The 27,550-nt window shown below is 45.8% G+C and overlaps 1 protein-coding gene and 1 long non-coding RNA gene across 8 annotated transcripts; one reads left to right on the top strand and one right to left on the bottom strand.

Moving 5' to 3' along the window:
* Window positions 1–11,578: 11,578 nt before the first annotated feature.
* On the bottom strand, window positions 11,579–19,941 carry ZNF436 (zinc finger protein 436). 4 transcript variants are annotated; one of them, XM_026517078.4, is made up of 4 exons: window positions 19,857–19,940; window positions 18,470–18,562; window positions 17,572–17,698; window positions 11,579–15,349 (listed from the first exon to the last, which is right to left on the bottom strand). In XM_026517078.4, exons 2-4 carry the CDS (start codon window positions 18,500–18,502, stop codon window positions 14,097–14,099), a joined length of 1,413 nt encoding a protein of 470 aa, XP_026372863.1. In that variant the 5' UTR covers window positions 18,503–18,562; window positions 19,857–19,940; the 3' UTR covers window positions 11,579–14,096. The 4 variants fall into 4 exon arrangements, with proteins under 4 accessions (XP_026372863.1, XP_026372865.1, XP_026372866.1 ...); XM_026517080.4 differs by lacking the exon at window positions 19,857–19,940 and adding an exon at window positions 18,965–19,571; XM_026517081.4 differs by lacking the exon at window positions 18,470–18,562 and having other exon boundaries at window positions 19,857–19,941.
* LOC113268528 (uncharacterized) lies at window positions 19,929–26,658 on the top strand. Of its 4 annotated transcripts, XR_008956710.1 has the most exons (5): window positions 19,929–20,010; window positions 20,922–21,110; window positions 21,513–21,572; window positions 22,258–22,397; window positions 25,754–26,658. It is a non-coding gene; the product is annotated as an uncharacterized LOC113268528 (long non-coding RNA). The 4 variants fall into 4 exon arrangements; XR_003321130.4 differs by lacking the exon at window positions 20,922–21,110 and having other exon boundaries at window positions 19,932–20,010; XR_007190594.2 differs by lacking the exons at window positions 19,929–20,010; window positions 20,922–21,110 and adding an exon at window positions 21,276–21,359.
* Window positions 26,659–27,550: the final 892 nt, after the last annotated feature.

A 27,550-nucleotide genomic window follows, 5' to 3' on the forward strand; every position in this document is an offset into this window, starting at 1 on the left:
AAATGCTGGGATCTTTTCTGGAAGTAATATAAATGATAAATACAAATTGAGAAACAGAATCTTGGACGGGCATGGTAAAAGTGAGAGACCTCAAGTGAGAGACCTCAAACTTATTAATCTCTAACTCAAGGGTTCGTAACATTTTTAGTGCTATATGGTAAGGGCTATGGATCTCTTAAAGATTTCAAAATAAAATACATAGCATTATAAAAGAAACTTTATATTAAAATACAATTAGGAGATATATATATAGAGAGAGAGAGATATAGATATATATATTTTTTTTTTGACAGAACAAGCATGGGGAGTGGCAGGCAGAGGGAGAGGGAGAAGCAGTCCCCCTGTGGAGCAGGGAGCCCCACCTGGGGCTCAATGCCAGGACCCCTTGATTAACGACCTGAGCCTAAGGCAGATGCTTAACAGAATAAGCTACCCAGGCGTTCCAGGGAAAAAAAAAAAAAAAGAAAAAAAAATATATATATATATAAAGATTTTATTTATTTGAGAGAGAGATTGAGAGAATAAATGGGAAGAGGGGTAGAGGGAGAAGCAGACTCCCTGCGGGGCAGGGAGCCTGGGATCATGACCTGAGCCAAAGGCAGATGCTTAACTGACTGAGCCACCCATGAGCCCTAGGAAATATATTTTAAGAACAAATTTGTGATGTAAATCTGTTTTTCTTTTTTAAGACATTAAATATCAAGATCTTGCAGCAGGTCAAATAACTACTGAAATTTTAAAGCGATGATGAGAAGATATTCAAAAAGTCCATGATAACTATAATGTGATACAAAAATGCCTTTGATTTCTTTTGGTGAGAGGGTGAAAGGTGCTGCTAATTCTACTGTGGTTTGTTGCCTGCATTCACAATGGGGGAAAATGCTTAGTTTCAGCTAGACATTCGTGAAAATAAAGATTGGGGGGGGCACTACTGGATGGCTAAGTCAGTTAAGCCTCTGACTTCAGCTCAAGTCAGGATCTTGGGGTCCTGGAATGGAGCCTTGCCTCAGTCTCTTCCCTCTCCCTCTGCCCCTTCCCCCGCTCTTGCTCGTGAGCGCTCGCGCTCTCTCTCTCTCCCAAATAAATAAATAAAATCTTTAAAAAATGTTATTTTTTTCCATCCAAATTGAAGGGTCATGCACTTTCACCTGGAGACTCCTTTAAGTCCACTGACAGCAGACTAAGAACCCCTAGGCTGGATACCATAATTAAAGAGATTCTATCACCTGATATTTTCTGGGATAACATTTCAAGTATTTTGGCCATATAGTCCTCAGAAGTGTACCCCACCTTTTCAAACCATTTATCGTGATTTTTTTTTTAATTTTAGAAAATATGGTCATTGGAGCTTTGCATTTCAAAAAAGAGAGAGTGTGTGTGTGTGTGTGTGTGTGTGTGTGTTTGATATTCCACAAATAGGTATTGTGTGCCCTCTGCAGACAAATCACTGTGTTAAAAGTAGGGAATATAAAATAAATGAAACTCGATCTCTGTCCTCTAAGAGTTTACATTCAAGCTAACAACGCAGGCCAAGTATATAAACAAACATAATAAAAGTGAGCTGTTAGGGAGCATTTCAGCTATATTCCTAATCTTTTGAGATTAGGTAACACAGGGCAGCCAGGCCATTTGAGAGGCACAACCCTTACCTACCACAGACCAAACATGGGGTCTGAGCTGATATGTTAATGAACATGCTTTTGCTTCTTAAAACAATTAACAGGGCACCAGAATATTCAAATCGAAGCACTGCCTTTTACTACTTACAACCTGAAGTTAACAGAGAATTTTTTAAATTACCAACCCTTCTTACTGGATCCGTAGATCAATCTTCATCCTGCTTTTCCCTTTTATAACATTTAGTCTGTCCTTCAGACTTCAAACATGATGACATCGATTCAGCCTCTTCGAAGTATCCTCACTTGCCACGAACAAGGACAAGCTAGCCCAGCCACAGTTCAAAGGCACAGGCAGGGGAAAGGAAGAAAGAAACAATACAGAAAGGAAGAAACAGAAGAGAAAAATGGAAAGTAAATACCACATGTAGCATGTTGGGGAAAGGACATCGCCAGCCAACCCTTGCTAACATTAGGTGCCAAGAGTCTTCTACTCAGCTTTACTTGAAAACTTCAAACTTCATTTTCTTCATCAAACTTTAATTTTTATGTATTATTTTAAGGTGCTTTCCCAAACTGTGCTACTCCAATCAAACTAACCAGAGCTGAAGATTGTCTAGGATTATGCTTCTTTTAAAAAAGAAATGTGCCAGGGATGTCTGGGTGGGTCAGTCGGTTAAGCATCTAACTCTTGATTTCGACTCAGGTCATAATAGCGTCGTGAGATCGAGCCCCGCTCTCTCTAAAATAAATATATCAACCTTTAAAAAGAGAGGGGGGGCACCTGGGTGGCTCAGGCGGTTAAGTGTCTGCCTTTGGCTCAGGTCATGATCCCAGAGTCCTGGGATCAAGTCCTGCTTGGGGCTCCCTGCTCAGCGGGAGCCTGCTTCTCCCTCTGCTTGCCCCTCTCTCTCTCTCTGTCTCTCCCAAATAAATAAATAAAATCTTTTTAAAAAATAAAAAAAGAGAGAGAAAAAATTAACGTGCCATATGGCTGACTTGCAATAGCTTGTAGTCAATTTACCCCAAGAGCTTCTCACTTGTCACCTTCTGCATTATTTTCATAGCATTTTTTAAAAAGATTCTATTTATTTGACAGAGACAGCCAGCGAGAGAGGGAACACAAGCAGGGGAGAGGGAGAGGAAGAAGCAGGCTCCCAGTGGAGGAGCCTGATGTGGGGCTCGATCCCATAACGCTGGGATCATGCCCTGAGCCGAAGGCAGACACTTAACGACTGCGCCACCCAGGCGCCCCTGTTTTTGTAGCATTTTTTGTCTTTTGAAGATTATCCTTGCACTGGCCTGTTGAATTCTCTTGTAATTCTCAAATTCATCAAAGGCACTTTAAATTGGACAGCATATCTCCACCTTAGCAGCAAGACATCTTACTGTGAGTTGAGCTCCTACTGTATATTGGGAGTTTTACAGACGCTACTGCTGATCCTTAAATGAAACCTTAACGATAAGTAGTATTTTCCCACTTTCTTGAGGAAACAAGTCTCCGAGAGGTTAAAACATTTGCTCAGAGCCACACGGCTGAAACCAAGACTGAAACGCAGCTCCATGTGACTCCAGAAGCTACCCCAGCAAGCTACTTTTCAATTAAAGTCCCAGCATCAGCAGGTTCTTCGCTGTACATGTTTTAACCAGTCAAAAATCGTCAGTGTCAATCTGATAAGTTAGAAGACACTATTTAGAGTCCCAAGCAAACTGTAATATAAGATAATGACATTTTTCTTACGCGGTTTGCACATTGGCTTCACAATGCAATTGGAACTTGTTCTGAGAAATGACAGTATCTAAGAACACGACTGTGGCCTCACAAGGTCTCAACATTGGGAAGCAGCAGTCCTTTGGGTAGGTTTGTCAGAAAAGAAAATGACTCATGAAGATTATGCCTAGATGGACTTCGTCATGCTAGTTAACATTTGCTAAGCACTTACCAGGTTATCTTATTAAGTGCATGCAGTATATAAAGCAAGTACCAAAATGTATCCTCTCCTTTTTGCAGATGAAGAAACTAAGGCTCAAGCTAGAGCTGAGACTCAAACTCTGATGTAACTCCAAATTCTAGTCTCTCTCGCTCTCTCTCTTTTTTTTAATAGGCTCCATACCCAGCGTGGAGCCATGAGGGGCTTGAGTTCACGGCCCTGAGATCAAGACCTGAGCTGAGATCAAGAGTCGGATGCTTAACTGACTGAACCACCCAGGCGCCCCCCAAATTCTAGTCTCTTTATCATTATGTTACACAGCCAGAAGAGACGATTCAAAACCAATAAAGTTAATCCTCCCTCTTTTTAAGCCTTCATATTCCCAAACTTTATGTTGGAAGTCTCTGATTTTGAAGTTCTTTTTGTCCTTATTACTTTTTTTCATGGGTTCTTTCTTCTCTTGGGTTCTGTTGAGGGAATATGGAAAAACTGGAAAAAGTGGGCTCTCCTTTCCAATCCCCCACTCCAACCCGAGAGAGCAAGAATCAACATTCAAGTCTAATTAGGATTATTAGATCCAGGGGCGCCTGGGTGGCACAGCGGTTGGGCGTCTGCCTTCGGCTCAGGGTGTGATCCCAGCGTTATGGGATTGAGCCCCACATCAGGCTCCCCTGCTATGAGCCTGCTTCTTCCTCTCCCACTTCCCCTGCTTGTGTTCCCTCTCTCGCTGGCTGTCTCTATCTCTGTCAAATAAATAAATAAAAAATCTTAAAAAAAAAAAAGGATTATTAGATCCAACTTGAGAGTGATGGACGCTTGGTCTAGTGGAAGAATTTAACAGACTCAGCAACAACAAGATTCCTTGGCGACTCACCACCAGGAACTCCATGCCTCTACCCACTGACACTGAACTCTGCAGCCATTTAAAGAGAGAGGCACCGGCAGCAGCAGCTACTGCCACCCAAAGTCCAGAAATCAGATCCTAGGAGACCGTTGAACATAACATTTGTCCACTGAGGTCTAATTATTTTAAGGCTTCTCTGTAGGCAGGCAGAAGATCTCTATCTGCAAATCTTTTATGAAAATGTTACTATAAGTTTTTAACCCAAACCCAGGGAACTCAAAAATTCTAAGAATTATTATCCATATTAAAATGTACAAGTTAAGGGGCGCCTGGGTGGCGCAGTCGTTGGGCGTCTGCCTTCGGCTCAGGGCGTGATCCTGGCGTGCCGGGGTCGAGTCCCGCATCGGGCTCCTCCGCTGGGAGCCTGCTTCTTCCTCTCCCGCTCCCCTGCTGTGTTCCCTCTCTCCCTGGCTGTCTCTCTGTCAAATAAATAAATAAAATCTTTAAAAAAATAAAATAAAATGTACAAGTTAAATACACTGTTAGCCAAATCAGATTCAACAGTGCCTGCGAATCCTGCTCCTTCAGTATAACTTGTCTTGCTTTTAAAACCCAATAAAACGGTAAGAATTGATTATAAATAGACGATGTGTTTATAACTAAATTCTCATTACCCTTAAATCAAGATATCCATTAGAAGGGGACAAGTGCTCTCTAACTATCATTAATAGTAACGAGGCTATAATACCTGTACTCACATAGAGTTTTTCCATTTACAAAGCGTTTCAAATATAGTATTTCACTGGACATCCTCGCTGTCTGGACATCTTGAAATGTGCCCCATACTTGGCCCGGTGACTCTCCTCTCCTGATTTTCTGGGTTCTGTAATACTTCCTTCTCGGTCTTCTCCTCTGCCCATCGTTATCTGCTGTTCCCAGGATTTCATCCTTGAGGCTTTGTGAGGGCCACCCATTCACATGCATGGTTTACACCGTCATCTCTATTTCTTTCTGTTCTTCTATTCTTCTTTCTATTCGCATTTCTTTATCGATAGCCCCGCTTTTGGTCCTGGGCTCCGACTCATATTTTCAACTACTTGCTGCGCATATGAATATATGTTTGGATGTAACAGGTTCTTTGAACTCGACACCTAGTCTCTAAAGATGGTTTTTATCTCCCACCTTTTGCCCCCTTCCTCAATGAGCTCCACCCCCACCAACCCGTGGTCGTTCCTCCAGGATGCCAGCCACAGCCTCACTACCTTACATTTGCATTTCAGTAAATGAAGTAGTTAGAACATTTTCCGCAGATATCCTGATGACTCATTCAGGGCTCTGCTCTAATGTCACCTCTTTGGAGGGGCTTTCCTTGACCACTCTGTCTAAAATAGCAGTCCCCTTCGCTTTCCTTCCCTTACTTCTGTTTTTCTTGTTATCACCCGGTGTTATAGATGTCTTTGTTTATTGCCCATCCCCCCACCAGAATATAAATTCTACAAGGGCAGAGTCTGCAGCTCATTCAGTCTTATGCCGGGTACAGAAACTGGCGCTTAGCGGATGTTTGTTGAATGACTTAACTTGTAATCTAGATACCCATCCCAGACTCCTCTTTTGTGTGTTCTGGCTCCATTCATAGCATACTCATCCATTCAACAAATCACTTACCTCAGAAATCTGCATTTCATAGCTTCTAACTCCTCCTCACAAGTCACTCATGGAAAAAACATTTTTAAGTCAGCTCTACATCCAATGTGGGGCCTGAACTCACAACCCCAATTTCAAGAGTTGCATGCTCCACTGACTGAGCCAGCCAGGCACCCCCCAATTAAAAAAATTATTTATGTATTTATTTTAGTAATCTCTACACCCAACATGGGGCTCAAACTCATGACCCGGAGCTCAAGAGTCACATGCTCTTCCTACTCAGCCAGGTGCCCCGGAAATGTTTGCACACCTGGAGCCAGGACAGGAAAATCATACAAACAGAGGCCCGCCCCCTTCTTTTCCCATCTGTCTCTGTCCCATTCTAGGAGGGCCCTAATGTCCACATGTGTGAGGCTACCCAACCTTCAGGTATAAGGTCTATCCTCCCAAACCTAGGCCTACGGTACACACATGAATGTTGATTTGCCCTCAAAAAAACAACCTGGGGGAGAAGCTTGGAAGTGGGCTGTTTGGGCAAAGAATTCCAAGGTCCTAGGTACTCGGAGTTTGTGATCTAGAGAAGGGGGGAGGGGTGTGAGCTCTCAATGGGTGTGTCCCCTTAGCCTCATGAGGAAATGTGCAGCCGGAGAAGAGTCAGATCAGGCCGTTTAAAGAGCAGGGCTCAAGGGGGTGGCCCTGTTGTCCTGGTCTAATGGCAGTACTACCTAGGCTAAAGCCCAAACTCCACTAGAGTGGATGTAACTAAACAACAATGAAGTCCAGAAAGCCTGCTTCTGCCTTCCCTTGCTAAAAACCAAAGATTTAAGTGCTATGATTCAAGAGCTATCGGTGTGGAGATCCAGAGAAGGAAACCTTGGGTAAAAATCCTATCAGAAGATGAACATCAAAATTTAAAACTGGTTCGTTGAAAGACACTATTAAGAGAATGAAAAGACAAGCCAAAGACTGGGAGAAATATTTGCAAATCGTGTGTCTGATAAAGGACTTGTGTCCAAAACATATAAAGAATTCTCAAAACTCAATAAAAGCAAAATGTTGCGAAACTTTCATTAGATTCTCAAAGGGATCCGGATTCTCCCTGTAAAAAATTAATCACCATTGGTTTATGTGCTCTGCTTGGAGAATTCAGAGATTGACCAAATACCAAACTTAGAGCAGGGAGCTTAAAATCCTGCTCATGCTCCCTGTACTGACAGCCTGCCATGCAACACAGTTCTTGCCATAAAGAGTCTATACCTAGATAACCCTCCAAAAATGACAATGTCTCATTAAACACAGGAACCATCAGGGGTGGGTGTCTTTATGATCCCAGCTTTATCTGGGGGAGGGGAGAGGGCGTGTCTTAGATGGGTCACAGCACCTGGGGGAGCCTTCATCCTCCTGCATAAGGCCCCACCAGGTAAGCAATGACAGAATTTCCATAGTTCTTTCGTTCGGTACCTTGTGTGATGACAAATCAGAACTGAACTCACCGGCCTTGCTGAGGGGAAGGAAGTTTACACATGTTCTCTCATTTAGCCAACAAATATCTGTTGCCCGCCTACTCCACACCTGAAGTCAAACATTTGCTAGCGGCTGAAGATACAATGGTGAGCTAGACACAATGACTTCTTCAAGGGTAACAAAGTCTAATGGAGGAGATGAAAAAGTAAACAGGCAATTATGAAACAGGGATAAAGTGCTTTGATTGGAATAAACCCATGGAACACTGACAAGGAACATCTGATCCAGTCTTGTGGGATCAGGAAAGGGTTCCTAGAACAAGCGAGGTATGAGACCTGAAGGATGAGGAGGAGTTGGCCAGAAGAGTGGAGAGAAAGATAGTGCAGACAACTGAAACTGAGGGCAGTGGAGGGCAGCAGAGGCCAGAGCAAGGATGACCTCCTCAAAAATTACACCAAAGGAGTTTCACCGTATGCAGATGGCAATGGGAAGCATGAGAAGGTTTTACACAGAACAGTGGCAAGAAAGGATTTGCCCTTCAGAAAGATCTAGCTCCAGCAAGGCAGAATAGACCTAAGGGGACTGAAAATAACAAAGAGACTGGGGGTGCCTGGGTGGTTCTGTCAGTTAAATTTCTTGACCTCGGCTCAGGTCATGATCTCAGGGCTGTGAGATTGAGCCCTGACTCGGGCTCTGAGCTGGGGATGGGGCCTGCTTAAGATTCTCTCTTCCTCTCTTAAAAAAAAAAAAAAAATGAAAAGGGTGCCTGGGTGGCTCAGTCAGTTGAGTATCTGCCTTCAGCTCAGGTCATAATCCCTGGGTCCTGGGATCGAGCCCCACATCGGGCTCCCTGCTCCCTCTGCCCCTTTCCCTGCTTGTGCGTTGTGTGTGTGTGTGTGTGTGTGTGTGTGTGTGTGTCTACTGCAAAAATAAACAAATAAAATCTCTTTTTAAAAATGAAAACTCATTAGGAGATGGTTTCAGTAAGCAAGATGTGGGGTTCTAGCTGGCTCAGTCAGATGAGCTTGCAACTCTTGATCTTGGGGTTATGAGTTTGAGCCCCAAGTTGGGTGTAAAGATTACTTAAAAATGAAATCTTTAGGAGCACCTGGATGGCTCAGGTTAAGCGCCATCTCGATTTCAGCTCAGGTCATGATCTCAGGGTCCTGGGATTGAGCCCTTATTGGGCTCTGTGCTCAGCAGGCTGTCTGCTTCAAGATTCTCTCTCTCCCTCTGCCCCACCCCCTGCTTGCTCGCTCTGTCTCTTTTCAATAAATCTTAAAAAATAAAATATTTTTTAAAAAACATGTTATTGGGGCGCCTGGGTAGCGCAGTCGTTAAGCGTCTGCCTTCGGCTCAGGGCGTGATCCCGGTGTTCCGGGATCGAGTCCCACATCGGGCTCCTCGGCTGGGAGCCTGCTTCCTCCTCTTCCTCTCCCCTGCTGTGCTCCCTCTCTCGCTGGCTGTCCCTCTGTCACATAAATAAATAAAATCTTTAAAAAAAATAAAATAAAAAATTTTATTTATTTGAGAGAGAGCAGAGCAAGAGAGAGAGAGAGCATGCACAAGCTAGGGGGAGGAACAGAAGCAGACTCCCTGCTGAGCAGGGAGCCTGACATGGGGCTCGACTCCAGGACCCTGGGACCACGACCTGAGCTGAAAGCAGACACCTAACTGACTGAGCCACCCATGCACCCCCCCCTCAGTAAAATCTTTAAAGGTATTTGCAATGACATGGATGGAGCTAGAGTGTATTGATGCTGAGTGAAATAAGTCAGAGAAAGACAAATACTATATGATCCATGATCTCACTCATATGTGGAATTTGGGAAAGAAAACAGATGAACATACGGGAAGGGGGAAAAGAAAAAAAAAAGGAGAGAGGGGAAAAAAGCCATAGGAAACTCTTAACGATAGAAAACAGACTGAGGGTTGTTGGAGGGAGGTGGGCAGGGGATGGGTTAAATGGGTGATGGGTTTTAAGGAGGGCATTTGTTGTGAAGAGCACTGGGGGTTGTATGTAAGTGAAGAATTGCTGAATTCTACTCCAGAAACTAATATTGCACTGTACGGTAACTAGGTAAAATTTAAAAGAAAAAAAAAAACTGCAAGCAGGGTGTGGCCTGATGATGATAGGAGTAACTGCAGCTAGTATTTCAAGCCCAATTAGCTCACTTCTATCCTTGCAACTCTATGAGGCAGACATGATTACCCCCATTTTATGGATGGGAAAGCCAAGGAACAGGAAAATAACTTGCCCAAGGTTGCAGGGAAAGTGGTGAGAGAGCAAGTATAGAAAGCAAGGTTGGTCATGACTCAATGACTATTCCACTAATATTTATTGGTTTGGGGAGGGCGCCAAAAGGAACGGGAGCTGTTGAGTATGATATACAAGTTTCTAGCTTGGATAACTAGGCAATGACCGAGTTAAGAAATATGGGAGGGGTGCCTGGTTGGTTTAGTCAGTTAAGCGTTGGACTCTTGGTTTCGGCTCGGGTTGTGATCTCATGGGTGGTAAGGTGGTCCCGGTCCCGGGGTTCCCCTCTCAGCAGAGAGTCTGCTTGAAGATTTTCTCCCTCTGTCTGCCCCTCCCCTACTCTCTCATGCTCGCCCTCTCTCTCTCTCTCTCTCAAATAAATAAATCTAAAAAGAAAGAAAGAAAGAGAAAGAAAGAAATACAAGAGAAGCAGCTGGGAGGTGGTGGAAGAAAGTGGTAAGGTCAGTTTGGGGCTTGATTTTAAGGTGCCTGGGTAATTTCCAAACGGAGATGTCTATAAGGCAGCTAGGTGCAGGGGCTGTTGTGAAACTCAAAGTGAGATTTTGAGGTTATCAGCCTCAATCTCTCCCAGAAAGGAAAAACAAAACCACCTTTGGAGAAGCTGAAAATGATACAAACTTTGAACATGAAGCATTTAGGAAAACAGATTTAAAAATGGGATTAACTATGAAACAATTTTGGGTCATGACGAGGTAATTTTCTTCTATTAGTTTCATTCCTCAATTGTTTTTCATTAATGACCTTTTATTTTGAAGTCTCCCGTAGATAAGCGGTAGCCCAGGCTACACCGTAGAGATGGATATCTAACCAGTGCTTCAAAAAGTCCATTTCTCCCAGGGCATAGGAACTCCCTTTCAAATAATACCAACTTTTGAAACAGTAGGGAACCACTTAACAAATTATCATTTCAGTGCATTCATTGGTATCCTAGTGGCCTGGAAGCAAAGCCCTAACCTAGCCTCTTAGAGAACACATCACACAGAAGGAAGTCTGCTCCATTATAATAATGGCGAAGTATTAACATATCAAATACGCTTAGAGAGGAGGCTCCAGGTGAGCCCGCGTTTTCCTTTAACTTTTCCTCCCAGAAATAAAAGTTGTTGAACATGTAGAAAGGAAAAATTGAATTTTTAAAAAGATTATGATAAAATCTCTTTTCAAGTCCTGGCTATAGGGTTGTAGTTTTTCTTCCCTATGTGTATTTTCCCCCAATTTAAAGCACTTCTACTCCCTACCTCTGCCTAGACTGGCCCTCCCTTTAAAGAAAGGTTTCATTAGAGAAAATTGCTTGTAAGTAATTTGAAAATTGTGGCCCCACCCTAGTAATACATAATCACTACCTTAGGCAAACTGTAACTCTGTCATGCACAGAGGGCCTTTGACTGTTTCTAAGAGGTATCTGTTCTGGGATCCCAATACTGGTTCAGTAGAAATTGTTTTAGCGTTCTCAACAGATACCCAAAAATATCTCCTTAAAGCAACAAGGCCTCCTCTCATTTCTGCTTTTGGACGTGTTTGTTTTTTCCTTCTCCAAAGCTAATGAGGCACTCATAACCAAATATTTCCATGCTGTTCTGCCACCAGCCCAATCTTCATAGGAAACTATCCAGATTTTTGCATCTTCCCAAAGTATGGCAATATCCAGAGGGCTCACCGATGTGTGGAAACAACGTACTCCCAAATTTCCACAAGAACATTTGTACAAATGCATTAATGTCAACACAATCGTGCCCCATTTTAATGAATCTGATGAAATGCCATTTTAGGAATCAGTGCTGGATTACTAAAATAATTCTCAGTGTTTTGATTTTTAAAAATTATACTTTTAATTATAGAATATTGTTAGAATACAGATGTAGATAGACACTAGCATAACTGCGACCAATACCATACGAAAAACTGCTCTACACACTTACTTGTTCACTCACTCTCCACAACCATAGAAAACAGGCACAAAGTGTTTAGGGCATGTGCAGAGGCAGCCAGAGACTTGGGAGCAGAAGACATGCAAAAAGCATTAGCAAGGAGAGTCTGATGCATAAGTTCTACACAAAGTTCAACACAGCGAATGGGCAGCAATTGGGTAAAAGAGGAAACAGCTGGTCTGGCCCTTGCCCTTTTAACTTCCCAGCTGAAGTGTACACATATGGAGAGGTTGCTGGGGCACTTAGAAGCCTCTTCTTGAGCCACTCACCTCTAAGAAGCCAAAAGCAGCAGCAGGAACAGGTCGGGATGGGGCAGGAGAGTGGGGAAGAAAAAGGGAGTGATATACACTTGGGTCATGAGGATGCTGTCTTCTGTGGCCACTCCAAAGCTGATGCTCATTGTGGCTCGCAGACACAACAGGAGAACCTCGATATTCATTAAAAACATTAGCAACACTGATACAGGAAAAGACATACTCGAGTTTAGTCATCAAGAACATGTAAGTCATTCAACAATTAAAATAGGAATACCCACAGTCAGCTAGATTCTGTATAGAACACAAAACATGCTCCCTGCCCAAGTTTGCATTTCAATAGGAGTGGCAACATAATAAAGAAACCTCCTTGGTGGAGTGGTGTTTCATTTTGTTACTTTCAGGGCTGTGTCACTGCAAAGGATGCAGTCCCACACGGTTGTGGGTCCTGATGACTCATTTTAGTAGACTACCCGAGAGACCACTGGCTCCTTAACACACCAAGTCCAAAAGAGCTATGGCAGAAGTATTTTTCAAATGTTACAACACTCACAATAAAGCACAGTAGAATGAATTTGGGGGCACTCTCAAAAATATATATTCCTTACTCTAGTCCCCTCACACTGCCACCCCCAAATACCTGGGTAAGCATCAATATCTGGGGTATTTCTTAATTCCTATGGTGGGCTGGGATAAGGAGAACTGACACTAACAGGCTTAAATTGGGTCAACTCTCATTTTAACCACATGTATCTGTAGACTGAGAGGATGGAAATACATTCCTACCTAGGTTTATTAATTCCTTGTGACTAGCCCAAAGAGAAGATAATTCGGTCTGAGAACAGGACAATCAACCTCTCTGTCTAGTCATTATCTCCCACAATTGACTGATACACATAAACAAGTGCTTAGTTCTGTACAAAGACAGATCTTACAGGAGAGTGCACACTAGAGCACTAGTGTTTAAATTTTTTCCTTAGAAAAAATGAAACCAAAAGGACATTTCTCACATTGGAGTTGTCTGTAGTTCTGTCACATGATCAACATCACCCAAGAACATGCTAATTCTGTGTGAATTCAGTTTCCACTACTGGAAAAATTACAGGAATACACGTTTTACTGTACATTACACATGCCCTTATGCAAGCCAAGATAAACACTGGGATGTGGCCTTTAGCAAATTCTAGAGTTAGCAGTATAAGGAGAGTTGATCTTAAAGGGTAGAGGGGGAAGAACATAGAAAGGACTGGTGGTGTTCCTTGGGGAGGAATTCTGTGTTTCCTTCCCTGAAGTGGTCAATCTCACTTGCTCTTTATACTCCACCATCAGTATGGTCCTAGCTTTCCTTGAAGATATTTTCCCTACAACGTTCCCTACAGTGATCCCCAAAGAAAATGAATACATTTTGATTAATGGCAATAACAACAGTGGGCATCTCTTGCTAAAGTCACCACAACTGATGAGTCCTTGGTCCCCAAACCTGTGTCTCATTTTTCCTTTCAATCTGTATCTTCAGTTAGCCTTTGCAAAGATGCAAGCTTTAATAAAGTTAAATTAGAAACAATGAGGAAAAAAGTTTTGATCATTGCCTTCATCGTGCAGAATCCTGCTCTCAGGAAGATGGAAAGATACAAATGCAGGAGCAACTCAAGAAAAAAGCCTTTTGAAGGGGAAGATGTGTGTGCCCAACTACTATGGAGAGTGAATAGGTGTGGCAATTCACACAGTCTCTGGTTGTCTTTTTCTGAAGCAGCTGTGACCACCCTATTACAGTCCAACATTTCCCCCTAGCATAGTTCTTTGGGCCAAGGATGAGAGAAATAACTTTTAAAGATTTACTCCATTTCCAGGCCTGAGTATTTACCAGCATTTATCCCCTGGTCTTCAGATTCCCAGTTATTTGTGGGGCTGATTTTGATGAAGTACTTCATTAATATCGAATGAATAAAAATCACTACTTTGGAGGAGGGGATAACATTCCCAGAGTTGTGGGTCAGAACTGCAAATGGCTTATCTTCTTTGATGCTTTTAACCGTGGCCCACAAGGAAATTCAGTATGGTAAAAGAAGCTCAGTGTTGAGAGAGCTCTTTGATGTCAAAATTGTACCTTCAAATGAATCATTTCTTGTAATTACAGGACTTAGTCAGTGTGAACTCTCTTATGTTTAATAAGAGCTGAGCTCCGGCTGAAACTCTTCTCACATTCGGTACATTCATAAGGCTTCTCTCCCGTATGAACCCTTTGATGTGTGATGAGGTTGGAGCTCTGAGTGAAACCTTTTCCACACTGTACACACTCGTAGGGCTTCTCTCCTGTGTGGGTTCTCTGGTGTTTAATTAGATCTGACCTTTCACCAAAGCTTCGCCAACACTCGTTGCACTCATAGGGCTTCTCTCCAGTGTGAATTTTCTGGTGCGTGATGAGATGAGAGCTCCGGCTGAAGCTTTTCCCACAAGCATTACATTCGTATGGCTTTTCCCCAGTGTGGGTTCTCTGGTGCTGAACCAAGTGCGAGATGCGGCTGAAATTCTCCCCACATTCATTACAGTGGTACGGCTTTTCTCCTGTGTGGGCTCTGCGATGGCGCACTAGGTCGGAGTTCTGACTGAAATTCTTCCCACACTCATCACACTTGTAGGGCCTCTCCCCCGTATGGACTCGATAGTGTTTGATGAGATCAGATCTCTCACTGAAGCCTCGTCCACATTCATTACACTCGTAAGGCTTCTCACCTGTGTGGGTCCTCTGGTGCTGAGCTAGGTGAGAGCTCCGGCTGAAGCTTTTCCCACACTCCTCACACTCATAGGGCTTTTCCCCACTGTGTGTCCTTTGGTGCTGGATTAGGTGAGACAGCCGGCAGAAACTTTTCCCACACTCGTTACATTTGTGGGGCTTTTCTCCAGTGTGGATTGTCTGGTGCTGAATGAGGTGAGAGCTTCTTCCAAAACTTTTCCCGCACTCATTACAGTCATAGGGCCTTTCCCCAGTGTGCGTTCTTTGGTGCTGAATAAGGTGTGAGCTTCGACTGAAGCCCTTTCCACATTCATAACACTTATAGGGTCTGTCTCCAGTGTGGGTTTTCTGATGTCGATTAAGGTCTGAGATCTGACTGAAGGCCTTTCCACAGTGAGAGCATATGTGATATCGGATGCCTGTGTGGACTTCCTTGTGAACGAGCAGATCAGTGACTTGTTGAAGAGGATAGCTTACCCATTCTTCTGCTGTTAAATCTCCCCACTGTCTTTCTGGTCTATCTCCACTTTCAAAGGTCTCTTCATTTTCAGGATTTTCCTCAGTATTCCCAACAGGTCTTTCAGAGGCAGTCCCAAATTCTACATCTTCACTAATCTCTTGCTTCGGATTCACCTCATTCTCACTCCTGATCTCAAAATCTGTAATAAAGGATTAATAATAATAATAATAATGGCAAATATACACAAAAAATTTACCTACTGTGTACCAGACATTGTGCTAAATTCTTTACCCGAATTACCTCAACCACCCTGAAAGTTGAGCATTATGATGATTTCTACTCTATGAATGATTTAAATCCAAGACCCAGAGAAATGGGACACCTGGGTGGCTCAGTCCGTTAAGTGTCTGCCTTCAGCTCAGGTCATGATCCCAGGGTCCTGGGATGGAGTCCCACATCAGGCTCCTTGCTCAGAGGGGAGTGTGCTTCTCCCTCTGCCTGCTGCTCCCCCTGCTTGTGCGCTCATGCTCTCTCTCTCTCTCTGACAAATAAATAAATAAAATCTTAAAAAGAAAAAGGCCCAGAGAAGTGACTCGTGCAGGCTCATAGAGTAGTAAATGGTGGAGCCAAGATTTAAATCTAGGTCTGTCTGATAATAGTTCTTGCTCTGTACCACTATAGTTAATGGTTCTTTATGAAAATTGTATATATTCCTGGTGTTTTGAAAGAAAAGAGCCAGAAACAGAAAATATAAGAGACTGTATATTAGAATCTCTAAAAGCCAAGGGCCTAGATATTTTATGTGTGATTGTGTTGTGTGTTATGTTCTTAACTTTTCAAGTCTTTATTATTACCATTATATAATAGTTACTAAGAATCTACTGGGTTACTATAGAAAAAACAAATTTTTGTCTAGCTGTATCAAGTTTTAGTTGACAGGAAAGGTGACTGCCAAACACTACTTGCTACTTTCCAGTGGCCTTTTAATATGAACAGAGGAGGGAAGGTTGGAGGATGCAAAAACAATGCTTGGCTCAGAACGTTCCTGATATTATAACTAAATACAGTCTTCAAATGAAAATGAAAATATACAACCACTGTCTATAAGAAACTTTCTACCAGACACTGTATTTTCCAAGTTGTATTTCTTAGCGTACTCTTCAACAAAGAGGTTACTAGGTATCCTGGGAGGAAAGGGTCCTTGGATAAATTTATTTGGTAAATGGTGCATCCAACATCTTTTTCTTAGAATTCACATGCCATTTAACACATTAAAGGTTCCGAAGAGTCTGGAGATAAAGAAACCTTGTAAATATTATTATCCCAGTCCCAAATTTATTTGGGAAAGGAACTTATTTTTCTGTGTGTGTGTGTGCACGCGCACATGCATGTGTTCTTCCATACTTCCATCCTTCTAACAAGGGCTTCTTGGGCTGGACTACAGCCATATAAATTCACATTTCTTTAAGATTTTCACTTCTTGCTTTTGTTGGATTGAATGGAATATTTGGATCAGACACTGCAATACATCTGGGTAAATAACTTCATTTCTAGTTACTTTTCTAAAGTAAAGATCCAAGAATCTTGGAACATCAGGAAGAGCCCAAGTTTAAAAGGAAACCCCTCATAGTTGACTTTTGTTCTGGAAAAGGCTACAGAAATAAAGATTTTCAAAAAAGAATTAGTCCTAATGAGTGGCAGATGACCTAGTGAACCAAACATAGTTGCTAACTTCTGTCAAGTCTTACTGGGAGACAAAGTGAGTCAAAAGACTGTTCAGCTCAAGAATATTCTGTTTATTCTAGTTACACCCAGACCAAAGGATAGCTAAGAGAAGACAGGTTTGCAGACCATCAAAAAATTTAGGTTCCCTTCCTAATTGAATCTGTGATCTCATTTAGTTCATGATTGTCCTGAACAATATTTGACACACTTAAAACCTACGATCGACTCTGAGACATCTCTAGACAAGTACCTGCTCCAGATAAATAAAGGACCTCAGGCAAAGCTAGGGCTCTGAAGCCAAAACAAACACAAAAATGTGGCTTTTTGCCCTCCAATGAACCTGGGTCAGAACTCCCCTCATCTTCCAGTAAAACCACCATTTACAGGGGCATTTACATCCTGGCATGCACCATTATGTCAGACCTGTTTGGTCAGTGATCTGTACAAACAGGCTAGAAAATGGTAGATGACTCAGGGCACAAGAAAACCGAATGTTTCTAAAATGGGCAGAAACAGATTTTCTTTTTAGACAATATGACCTTGATGTTCCTACAAAGATTTGCCTGAGGACTCAACTCAAGCCAAGAGCCAATTAAATGCTTTAAAAATCAAACAACCAGATTGCGTTGAAAGAGTTAAGCCATTTTTGAGAGTCTTGAAAACGTGGGGGTGAAGAAAGAGAGAATCCTTACTTACCCAAGGAGACAACGTTTCCATAATTCTCCTGCATAACATCCCTGTAAAGGTCCCTTTGTGTAGGGTCCAGAGGTCTCCATTCTTCCCGAGTGAGGTACATGGCCATATCTTCAAATGTCACAGGTGCCTGAAATCACACAATGCTTCCTCATTACTTGGTATCCGGAGGTTACTACCAGTTTTTCTTCTTGAAATTAGAGACATGGTCAGAATTGTTGAGAAGGCAAAAGGAATTAACTCTGAAGAGTCGAGAGAAGAAATAAGCAGGCAAAAAAAGAAAAGGGAGTCATTTACCAGCTTACTGCTCTGGTTCCATGCCCAGATATCCCTGCCCACTCCAGAACTTTATCCTCTAGCGGCACTTTTCCAGAACACATGCAGCACCTACATCTCTCCATACCTTTACTCAGTGTTCCTCTTTTCTCTTTCTCAGACTAGTGAAATCTTACAATTCTTTAAGGCCCTGTTCAGTGCCAACTGTTCTTCAGTGCCCCCTATCCTCCTGCTCTGCTCCATTCCTCCCTCTGACTCTCGAGAATTAATCACTCCCACTTCTTGGTTCCCACACCACGGCACTATGTTCCTACGACAAATAAAGCTGTTATCACGTTGTATCACGGTTAACCGGATGTGTCTGTCTCCCTGCAGATTGTGAGCAGGCAGGGAGGGCCCGTTTCATCCAGCTTTTGTCTCCCCAGTATTTAAAGGCATACAGCAGGTGTTCAATAAACGCTTGTTGGTGGCTATACTGGCCTGGTACTGAGGTTCCTGGAGGCAGAATACCGAGGCGAGCGAATTACTAATCCCAGGAAATTTCCAACACGGATTTGCAGAGCAAAGAAACGCCGGGACAGGTGGGTAAGCAGAGGCAGGGTCCGAGAAGCCACCCCCGGCTTACCTGGGACCCAGCCATGAGCAGGGTGGCTGCCATCTCGGACTCAAGGATTCGCCTCCCAGAAGAGAGAGCAGGAAAGGCAGCTAGCAGACAGCGCTAAAGGAGGCGAAAAGCAGGGCGTGAGGCACAGAAAACAGGCCCTGCCCACTCCCCAGGGCTGGAGTTCTGGCCGCCAGGCGGGTGGGGAGGGCCCTGGACCCGGGCCGGGTCACTCTCCTCCCTGACCCTCGAGCACGACCCGCCCTCTGTGTCTCTGCCACCGTAGGGTGGAGGCACTGCAGGAATTTACTAAGACAGACCCCTGGCTCGGGCCCTCCCGGGCTGGGGGTCAAGTCGATGCTGTCTCGGGGAGGAGGCTCTCAGCCCAGCCCACAGAACGCCTCCGCTCTCCCCTCTCGAGGCCGGGCCCTTTCCGGCAGCTACCTCAACCAATCAGCGAGCGAAGCTCGCAAAACGTTCTGCCAATTAGATGCCGAACACTAGGCCCGCCTCTTGTACCTTGGCTGAGGTCCTCTACTACGCCTGCGCCTGCCCCCGTGGCCTGTCGGGAGTTGGAGTTCCATTCTGGCGTACAAAGGCCAGTCAGAGGCCAAAAACCAAGGAGGGAAAAGAACAAAAGGGTGAAGAAAGAAGCACGTCCTCCTAGCCAGGGCGTAGTATCTTCCGCTTTCTTCTCTTGGAGACCACAGCCCAATTAAGCCAGAGAGGTTGCCCTGCATCTCCTCACGACCTTAGAAGCTTGAGTCGGGCCTTAACTTCGACGTCGGGCCTAATTTAGGCGCTGGCCTGTGTTGGGTTCTTCTGGGATTAGTCTTCATTTGACAGCAGGGGCCTGAGAGGAAAGCGGCAGCCGCCCACTCCCCAGGGGAGACTCAGCGGCCGCGCTGTAACTTTGAGCTCCGCCCACGTACTACGTCTCCCAGCAGTGCCTGCGGCACTCTCACCCAGCCACTCAAACTACAACTCCCAAGAGGCCCCGCGCCGCCGGTACGCCGGCTGGTGCAGTCCGGGGCTTGGCCAGGCGGCGTCCCGGCCCCATCGCTATTAACCCTGTAGGGGCATCCAACCTTGTCCTTCTAAAGAGGGCTCCCCTTGAGGGGCGGGTTGAGTTGCGCCCAGCCGAGGGGAAGCGAAAACCCTGAGGGAATACAGAAGCGAGGGTGGGGGATAGGGCGCCTAAGGAGGAGCGAGTCAGGCCCCGGGACTGAGAAGAGTCGTCCTTATCATCCCTGAGAGCTTGTCTCCTAAAAGGATTTCTGACGGTCTTCTGCACGGATGGGCTCTTGGGCCTCTGAGGGCCTGAGCCGGGCGGACCCTCAGGATGCTAGCGGTCCCTGCCCGGCTGAAGGTGGGAAGCCGAAAAACCCCGCTGGGAAAAGAACAGACTTACCTCCTGACCCGCAGAAGATCCACTAGATCGCCGGCTCTGAGATCTGAGAGGCCTCAAACAGATTCCAAATCCGCAGGCAGAGTCCTCTGAGACTTAGGGTGTTTGGAAAGATTCTGGAGATCACTGGCAGATCCCGGATACCTCAGCCCCGCAGGTAGATTTCAAATCCGTAGACTTGCAGGCAGAGCCCAAAGATCCGTAGGCGGATCCCAAAGACTCACAGACTCTCAGGCAGCTCAGGGAAACCACAGACTCATAGGCAGCTCTCTGAGACCACAGCAGCTAGCCAAGAAACACCAGCAGCAGCTAAGCTGCATTCAACTGGAGTTCTTCCGAACGGAAGGACTTGCAGCCTTCCCTTTCCCCAGCCAGGATGAGAAAATTAGACAATGGCAGCGGAGCGCTAGGGAAAGCAGGCATTCTGCGTGGGGAAGAGCCCTGAGCTCGCTGTAGCCTTGGAGAGGGAAGTGATGGAAAAAGAATATAGCAGCTTATTAGGGACTCCCACCCTCTTCAAGTTATAAATATCCCCAGAACCTTGGCTACGTGCCCAGAAGCCTGTTGTCTCTAACTTTACAGGAGACTTCTCCGCCTGGGCTGGGAAAGGGGCTTTTCTTTTGTTTTGCAGATACATCCACCCACTGAGTGACTTGAATTCCCCCCCCTCCACCCCCAACATGACTCCAGGCTATGCTTTTATTAGTGAGTGTCCTGTTCCCAGTGCCCAGTTATTTATGGTTAAATTACTCAAGTGTCTAAAAAGAACTAGGACCCTACCCAGCCATGAGGCAGACTCTCCCACTCCCACTCCACTTCCCATCCCCAGCTGTGAGGCTAGGAATTCTTTAGATAGCTCAGAGTCGTACCATCCAACCCCATCTGAAATTTATTTGGGTTCCACAAAAAAGAAAACAAAAGGAGGGGGGAAGGAATTGTAGAGGGTCCCCGAGAGACAGTGTCCATAGTGGGAAGAGTGTGGGGTATCAAGGTCGGACAGACCTGAATTGAAGTCCAGGCTGTTTGTCCTTTAGATCGTCATTCAGTCTCTCCCTTTCTGTAAAACAGGGCAATCAGACCTCAGGCGGTGGTGAGCACTAAGTGAGGTGACATAACGCACTCCACACAGAATGGACACTCGCATGATCGCTGTTATTATTATTAATCCTGCCTTTGGTGGCAGGGGAGACTTCAGAAAGGTCTGTGGATATTTTCACTGGCTCAGAAAATCTGGGAAGTCGGAGTGGCCCAAGAGCGGTGAGAATCTGCTGGTGACCTTCAACTCACATAGTGTTTCTGCTAGAAATCCAGAGGGAATTGGAAGTTGGGCCAGTTGAGCAGACTCAAGCAAATTGGTAGATTGAGCCCAGTAGAGCAGAGGTATTTGAGGCTGCCAAAACCCAGCAAGTTGAGGCCTCACGCTCAGGGAAACTTCTGGGGGACAAGGAGGAGGGGCGTCAGTTCAGACTTTGGTTGAGTAATTGCACATTTCTAATTGGGCCTAAGGTGAGTTGAGCGCCTGAGCCCCTCAGCCCAGCAGGGCTCCCTTTTCAGTCCTTCTCTGACAGATTGCTTTGTAAACTTCCTTAGGCCTTTCTCCCCCTTGCTCCAGTGCTTTAAGTCCTTCTTTGTCCTCTCGCTGTTTCTTTCATTCCTTAGGCTTGCCTGGGGGCAGGATGGCTCTCCGAGCCCAGCTTGGCTGCCGGCCTCCTTCTCTGAGTAAGTGCTTTTCTCTCCCTTCACCTGGGACCCTCAAGAGGGTGGAGGAGAAGAGAGTCTGAGAGCAAAAGGAAAGCCTGACTGCCTTTGATGCCCTTGGGGAAGAAGGGGAGGAAAGACGGTGGGTGAGGGGCTTCCTGCTGCAGCCTTCAGTGGGACACTTAGGGCTGGGGGTCACTGGAGAAGGAGGTGGCTTCCTGCCCCATTGTTCAGGACTTCATTGTTTCTCAGGAATACTTATTGTATGTGAATTTTCAATAATTAACTTGGAAAGCTGCACGTGTTCCCGTCATTCAGCAAACACTGAGCACCTACTGGGTACAGAGGTGGCAGCAGAGCCCCTCATCACGGAAAGGGGCCAGAAAACCCACTGGGCCAGGGTCTCCAAGTTAGCTTTTGACATTATCTCCGAATGGGGTTATACATTATGTCAGATCCACTAACTAATTTGATGAAAGACCCTCATTCTTTGTCCTTAAGCTTGTTTCTTATTAACAAAGACTGCTATGCCTGTGGAGCACTATGCATTATTGTATTTTAATAAATCCTGTAATCATCTTGTGAGCAGCCCAATTATGGTGTAATTTTTTGAATTAGAAGCATTAAGGTATTAAACATGGAAAAACATGCCTCAGTATTTATTTGTGAACTTGTTTTGTCGTTTCTTCATTTTCAAATATACCAGGAGCCTGAAAAAAAATCGAAGCGTCCTGGGCTCCCCTTGACCCCCGCGCGGAGCAGAGATGAAGCGTCATTCCAGCACGAGTTGGGGACACGGGGGACACACCGACAGCAGTCGTTGCAGGCCAAGTGCTGTAGTATGTGGTGAGCAAGTCTGTGCAGAGAAGGGGGCGGACTGACAGCAGAGGGGAGGAGGCTTCCCAGAGGAGGTGACATCTGAGCTGGCTCGCAGAGACTGTAGGAGTCTCGGAGGTGGAGAACGAGGGGAGGGAAAGCATTCCAGTCTTCCAGAACAGCATGTGCGAAGTCAGGGAGGCGTGAAAGGACAGAGCTTGTTCCAGGATGGCCAGGATTGTGCAGGGCTAGAGGGAAGCGTGTGGGGGTGGAGTGGCAGGGGGAGGAAGCCGAGCAGGGACAGTCTCTTATGTCCCCTGGCCTGCCTGCCTCAGGCTTTGGCCTCGGATCAGCGGAGCTGGGGATGAGGTACAGATGGGGGGGAGGGGGGCGGCCTGGGGGCTGGCCTGGGGTGTGAAGAGCAGATTGACTCTGCAGGAGGAGGGGGAGTGCAGAGGATTGGGAAGTTCTTTCCGAGGTCCTGAATTTCAGCTGGTTTTCTCCTGAGAGGATCAACATTTTCCCCAAAACGTAAACAATTGCATTAAAATCGTACAACAAACTTATTTAGTATGAGTTGGCCTACTTAAAGGCATCGGATAGGCCCATAGACTGAACATGCTTACTGTGTCTCACTTCTGTATCAGTGTGCGGGGAGATAGGACACGGCCCCTCACAATGACCTCGGGGCTGCTGTGACGATTAAATGTGAGAATGGCGGCAAAACACGGGCACAGAGGACGGCCTGGGCACACGGGCGCCATCACTGTTACGAGGGAAGTAAAACACATCACAGATGCCCTGTGAGAGGAAGCCATGTTTCAAAGTGGCTTAGAGCATGCATGGGGGCCTGGGTTCAAGTCCAGATGCCGTCTCCTAAAAGCAAATTACTCTGAACTTTGGTATCCTCAGTGTGTGAAAAGGGTATGATAATACGGGGCCCCTGGGTGGCTTGGTCGGTGAAGCGTCTGACTTTGGCTCAGGTCATGATCTCAGGGTCCCTGCGATCGGGTCTTGCGTCAGGCTCCCCACTCACTGGGGAGTCTGCTTCTCCCTCTGCCCCTCACCTTGCTCGTGCTCACTCTCTCTCTCTCTCAAATAAATAAAATCTTTTTAAAAAGAGTATAATAATACAATTCATAGAGACAGAAAGCAGAATAGTGCTTGCCTAGGGCTCGGGTCTGCCTCAGATGGTCTCTCTCCTTCTGCTTCTGCCCCTCCCCCTCTGTGTGTGCGCACACGCGTGCTCTCTCTAAGTAAATAATAAAATCTTTTTTTTTTTTTAAAGGATGCACCTGGTTGGCTCAGTCGGCAAGGCATGTGACTCTTGATCTCGGGGTTGTGAGTTCAAGCCCCATGTTTAGTGTAGAGATTACTTAAAAATAAAATATTTGAAAACCAAACCAAACCAAAAGAGTATGATAATAGTAACCCAGTTCATGGGGTCTGAGGGTTAGTGGGGACAATAGAAAGTAAGCCCCTATACTCACAGTAGTGACAGTAGCTCACATTCACTAATCAAGTACTTTGTGTCAGGTATGATCGTAAGGAATCCTTACAACCCTTTGAGCCAGGTGCCATTATTACCACCATTTTACAGACGAAAAACAGAGGCATGGGCAAGTTACGGAACGTACCCAAGATACCTGGCTAGTGAATGCTCGATAATGAATAGATGTTATTGACACTGTGATACAAAGAAATCATCATCATCATGGTAGAATGCAGTGTAATTATTAAAGTGTCACAGCACTGTGGGAGTTCTGTGGAACATCTCTTGTGGCCAGGGGATTAGAGAAGATGACACAGAAGATGTGCATCTGGGGAGGAAGGCAGGGGGAGGAGTGAACTAAGTGAAGAGGGTTAAGAGATATAAACTTCGGTTATAAAATAAATAAGTCACAGAGATGAAAAGTACAGCATAGGGAATACAGTCCGTAATAATGTTGTACGGTGCCAAAGGATGACATACTCCCTGTGGTGAGCCCTGGGTCACGTGTAGAATTGTGAATCACTATGCTGTACACCTGAAGCTAAGAACGTATGTCCACAGGGACGCCTGGTGGCTCAGTTGGTTCAGCGTCTGCCTTCAGCTCAGGTCATGATCCCAGGGTCCTGGGATTGAGTCCCACATCGGGCTCCCTGCTCAGTGGGGAGTCTGCTTCTCCCTCTCCCTCTCTCTCTCTGTGTCAGATAAATAAATAAAATCTTAAAAAAAAAAGATGGTGAGTGATAAACAAAACAAAAAAAAAGGGATGTATGTCAACTGTACTTCAATTAAAAAAAATGAAAGACAGGCACCTGAGGTGAGCCTTGAAGAATGGGCAAGATTAGGATGGGGGGGGGGCAGGGGGGGAGGGGAATCAGAATAGGCAGTCACAGTTGGGAAGGTCCATCAGGTTTTCTTTCCTTATTTATTTATTTATTTATTTATTTATTTATTTAAGAGAGAGGGAGAGAGCACAAGCAGGCAGAGGGGCAGAAGGAGAGGGAGAAGAAGACTCCCTGTTGAGCAGGGAGCCCAATGCGGGACTCAATCCCAGGACCCTGGGATCATGACCTGAGCCGAAGGCAGACACTTAACTGACTGAGCCACCCAGGCGCCCAGGTATCGGGTTTTCAAGGACAGGGCAAATACCTCCCATAGGCTGGAGCAAAGGGGCAGGAGGGGTGGAAGATAAGCCACCCAAGACAGGAGAGGGGCTTTGAAAGTCAAACCAAGGAGTTCGAGTTTCGTTCGCCAGCTGGAGGAAATCCAGCGGAGGAGACTGGGGGTACGACGCTCAGAGCCACGCAGGGCAGATGCAGGTAAGGTAGGGATGCTCTGAGCTGGGAGGCCAGTAGAAGGCCTTGGTATCAGTGCAGGTAAGAAGAAACCCTGAAAGAATGTTGCTAGGGTTGGGGAAGAGCAGGGTTGGACAGGGGAAGGACAATAGAATCGGTAACTGACAAAGAGAAGAGGGCAAGGGGAGGGTCAGAGATGGTTCTAGGTAGCGATCTAGCTGACAAATATAAAAGACAGAAGAGGGCACTTAAGAAAGAGATGTGAGTTCAGTTTCAGATAAATTGTATGGACAGGGCCAGCGTATTGAGAGGAGAAATCCAGATAGACACTTGGTGACGTAAGTCTTAAGCTCAAGGGATCTCACGGCTACAGACAGAGATCTGGTAGTCCGAATGAGCCTACTGGGAAGACTTTGCACTCGATATAGTCTTTCAGGTTCCTGTGATTAGAAAATATCTTCTAAGTTGGTCATAAGATCTTGAATGTATTTTGTTTTCAAGGGCTTTTGGCCATGACATTGCGGGTGAGAAGTCCTCTCCTCCATCCCAAGCACGGCCTCTGTGTTTCACCTTCCCTGACCTTGTCTTTTTCCTCCTGGAAGGTAGCAGTCTCCCCTCCCCTGGGAAGACTTCCAGTGGCAAAGTTCATGCGAACTCCCTTGCAGCTCGGCCCGTCTTTGTCTTTGACGTGAAGGAGGAGAGGGAGTTAAATCACGAGTCCCAGCCAACAGGCTGTGTGCAAGGACTGCGTGACGAGGAGGAGCACAGCATGGCCAGCGTGGCTGGAGCACGAAGTATGGGGGCAGGGCAGAGGCCAGCCCCCCACCGCCTGTGGATCCTGCCAGACACAGTGGGGGAAATGGAAGGCCTGAAACGCGGGGTGGTAGAGTGGGGGCTCTAGAACACCATCAGATTTGCAATTTTGAAAAGCCTATTCCGGTCAGTGCCGGGACAGCATGGACTGGAGCGGGTCCAGAGTGGACACAGGAAGACCAGCGGGGAGGGTACTGACGTCGGCTGATGAACACAGTCTGAGGCCTATTCATGCTCTTCTGTGTCCTTTTGTGAACGCAGACGCGTACTGTATAGACGTGCGGACTGGAGCCGACTTGTTCTTGTGCTGTTTAATCTGACTCATCTCCTTTGTAAACAGTAAGGTTATTGAGGGCGGAGATTCAGCGTTTGTATTTTTTCCTGTGCTGTAACTCCCCCTGACACCAGGAGCACAATGGGTATTGAGACTGTGACTACGGAAAGTCACCCCGTGGGGCTGCCTGAAGCAGCCCGAAGTCACATTTCTCGACACAGTGATATCGATAATTAGTGCTTTTGGTTTCTAGACATTTGGATGGGGGATTTGATCATGGCAAAGAAAAAGCTGGGTAGCTAAACGCTTACTACTCAAAGCGTGGTCTGTGGACCAGCAGCATCAGCAGCACCTGGAAGCTTGTAAGAAATAAAAAATCTCAAATAAATAAATAAATAAATAAATAAATAAATAAATAAATGTTTTTTTAAAAAAGCGGGGGTGGGGGGGGCACCGGGGTGGCTCAGTGGGTTAAGCGTCCGCCTCTTGATTTCCGCTCAGGGCATGATCTCAGGGTCGTGAGATTGAGCCCCACGTGGGGCTCCGGGCTGGGCCTGGAGTCCGCTTGAGATGCTCTCTTTCCCTTTCCCGCTGCCCCTCCCCCTCCCCCTGCTCATATATGAATTTTCTCTCTCTCTCTCTCTCTCTCTGTCTGTCTCTCTCTCTTAAAAATAAATAAATAAATAAGTAAAAGTTAAAAAAAAAAAAAAAGGAAAGAAAAATCTCAGACCGCCCTCCCCCAGCCCAGACCCACTGAATCCTAATCTACATTTCTAACCCGATCCCCAGGGGATTCCGGCCCAGTGTCAGAAGCACTGGGCTGTGTAAACGACACTGCCCCACTCTGCTGTGGGGGACAGTCGTACCTCAGGTGTGGCACTCCTCACCCCCGTCCGGTGTGGAAGACTGTATACGGGCTCTCTCCCTGCCAGGCCGGGCATTCCTGGAAGGTGGGGGCTGAACGCCGGGCACAGCTCCGGGGCTTGCAGAGCATCGAGCACAATGACAGGAGGCAGAAGACCAAGGTGTGGGTCCTGGTTCTGCCACGGACAAGCTCTGTGTGTTTTATCTCCTGAGAGAAGATTTTTTGTCCTTCCAGAGGACCCACCCCACATCTGACCGTGGCAAGGCTGAAGCCGGTGGCCGGTTTCTATGCACGGTCTCCTTACAGGTCTCGTCTATAGGGGGAGGCACGTGATGGGTGAAGGAGGAAGGCAGTCGTCAGTCCCAGAGTGGAGGAGGCCCGGGAGTAGCAGGAACTTGGGTGGAAGTGACCCCCAACAGCTGCCCGAAGAGGGAACCAAGGCAGACA

The sequence above is a fragment of the Ursus arctos genome, unplaced genomic scaffold (genome assembly GCF_023065955.2).
Source record: "Ursus arctos isolate Adak ecotype North America unplaced genomic scaffold, UrsArc2.0 scaffold_32, whole genome shotgun sequence".
In the NCBI taxonomy this organism is placed as follows: domain Eukaryota; kingdom Metazoa; phylum Chordata; class Mammalia; order Carnivora; family Ursidae; genus Ursus; species Ursus arctos.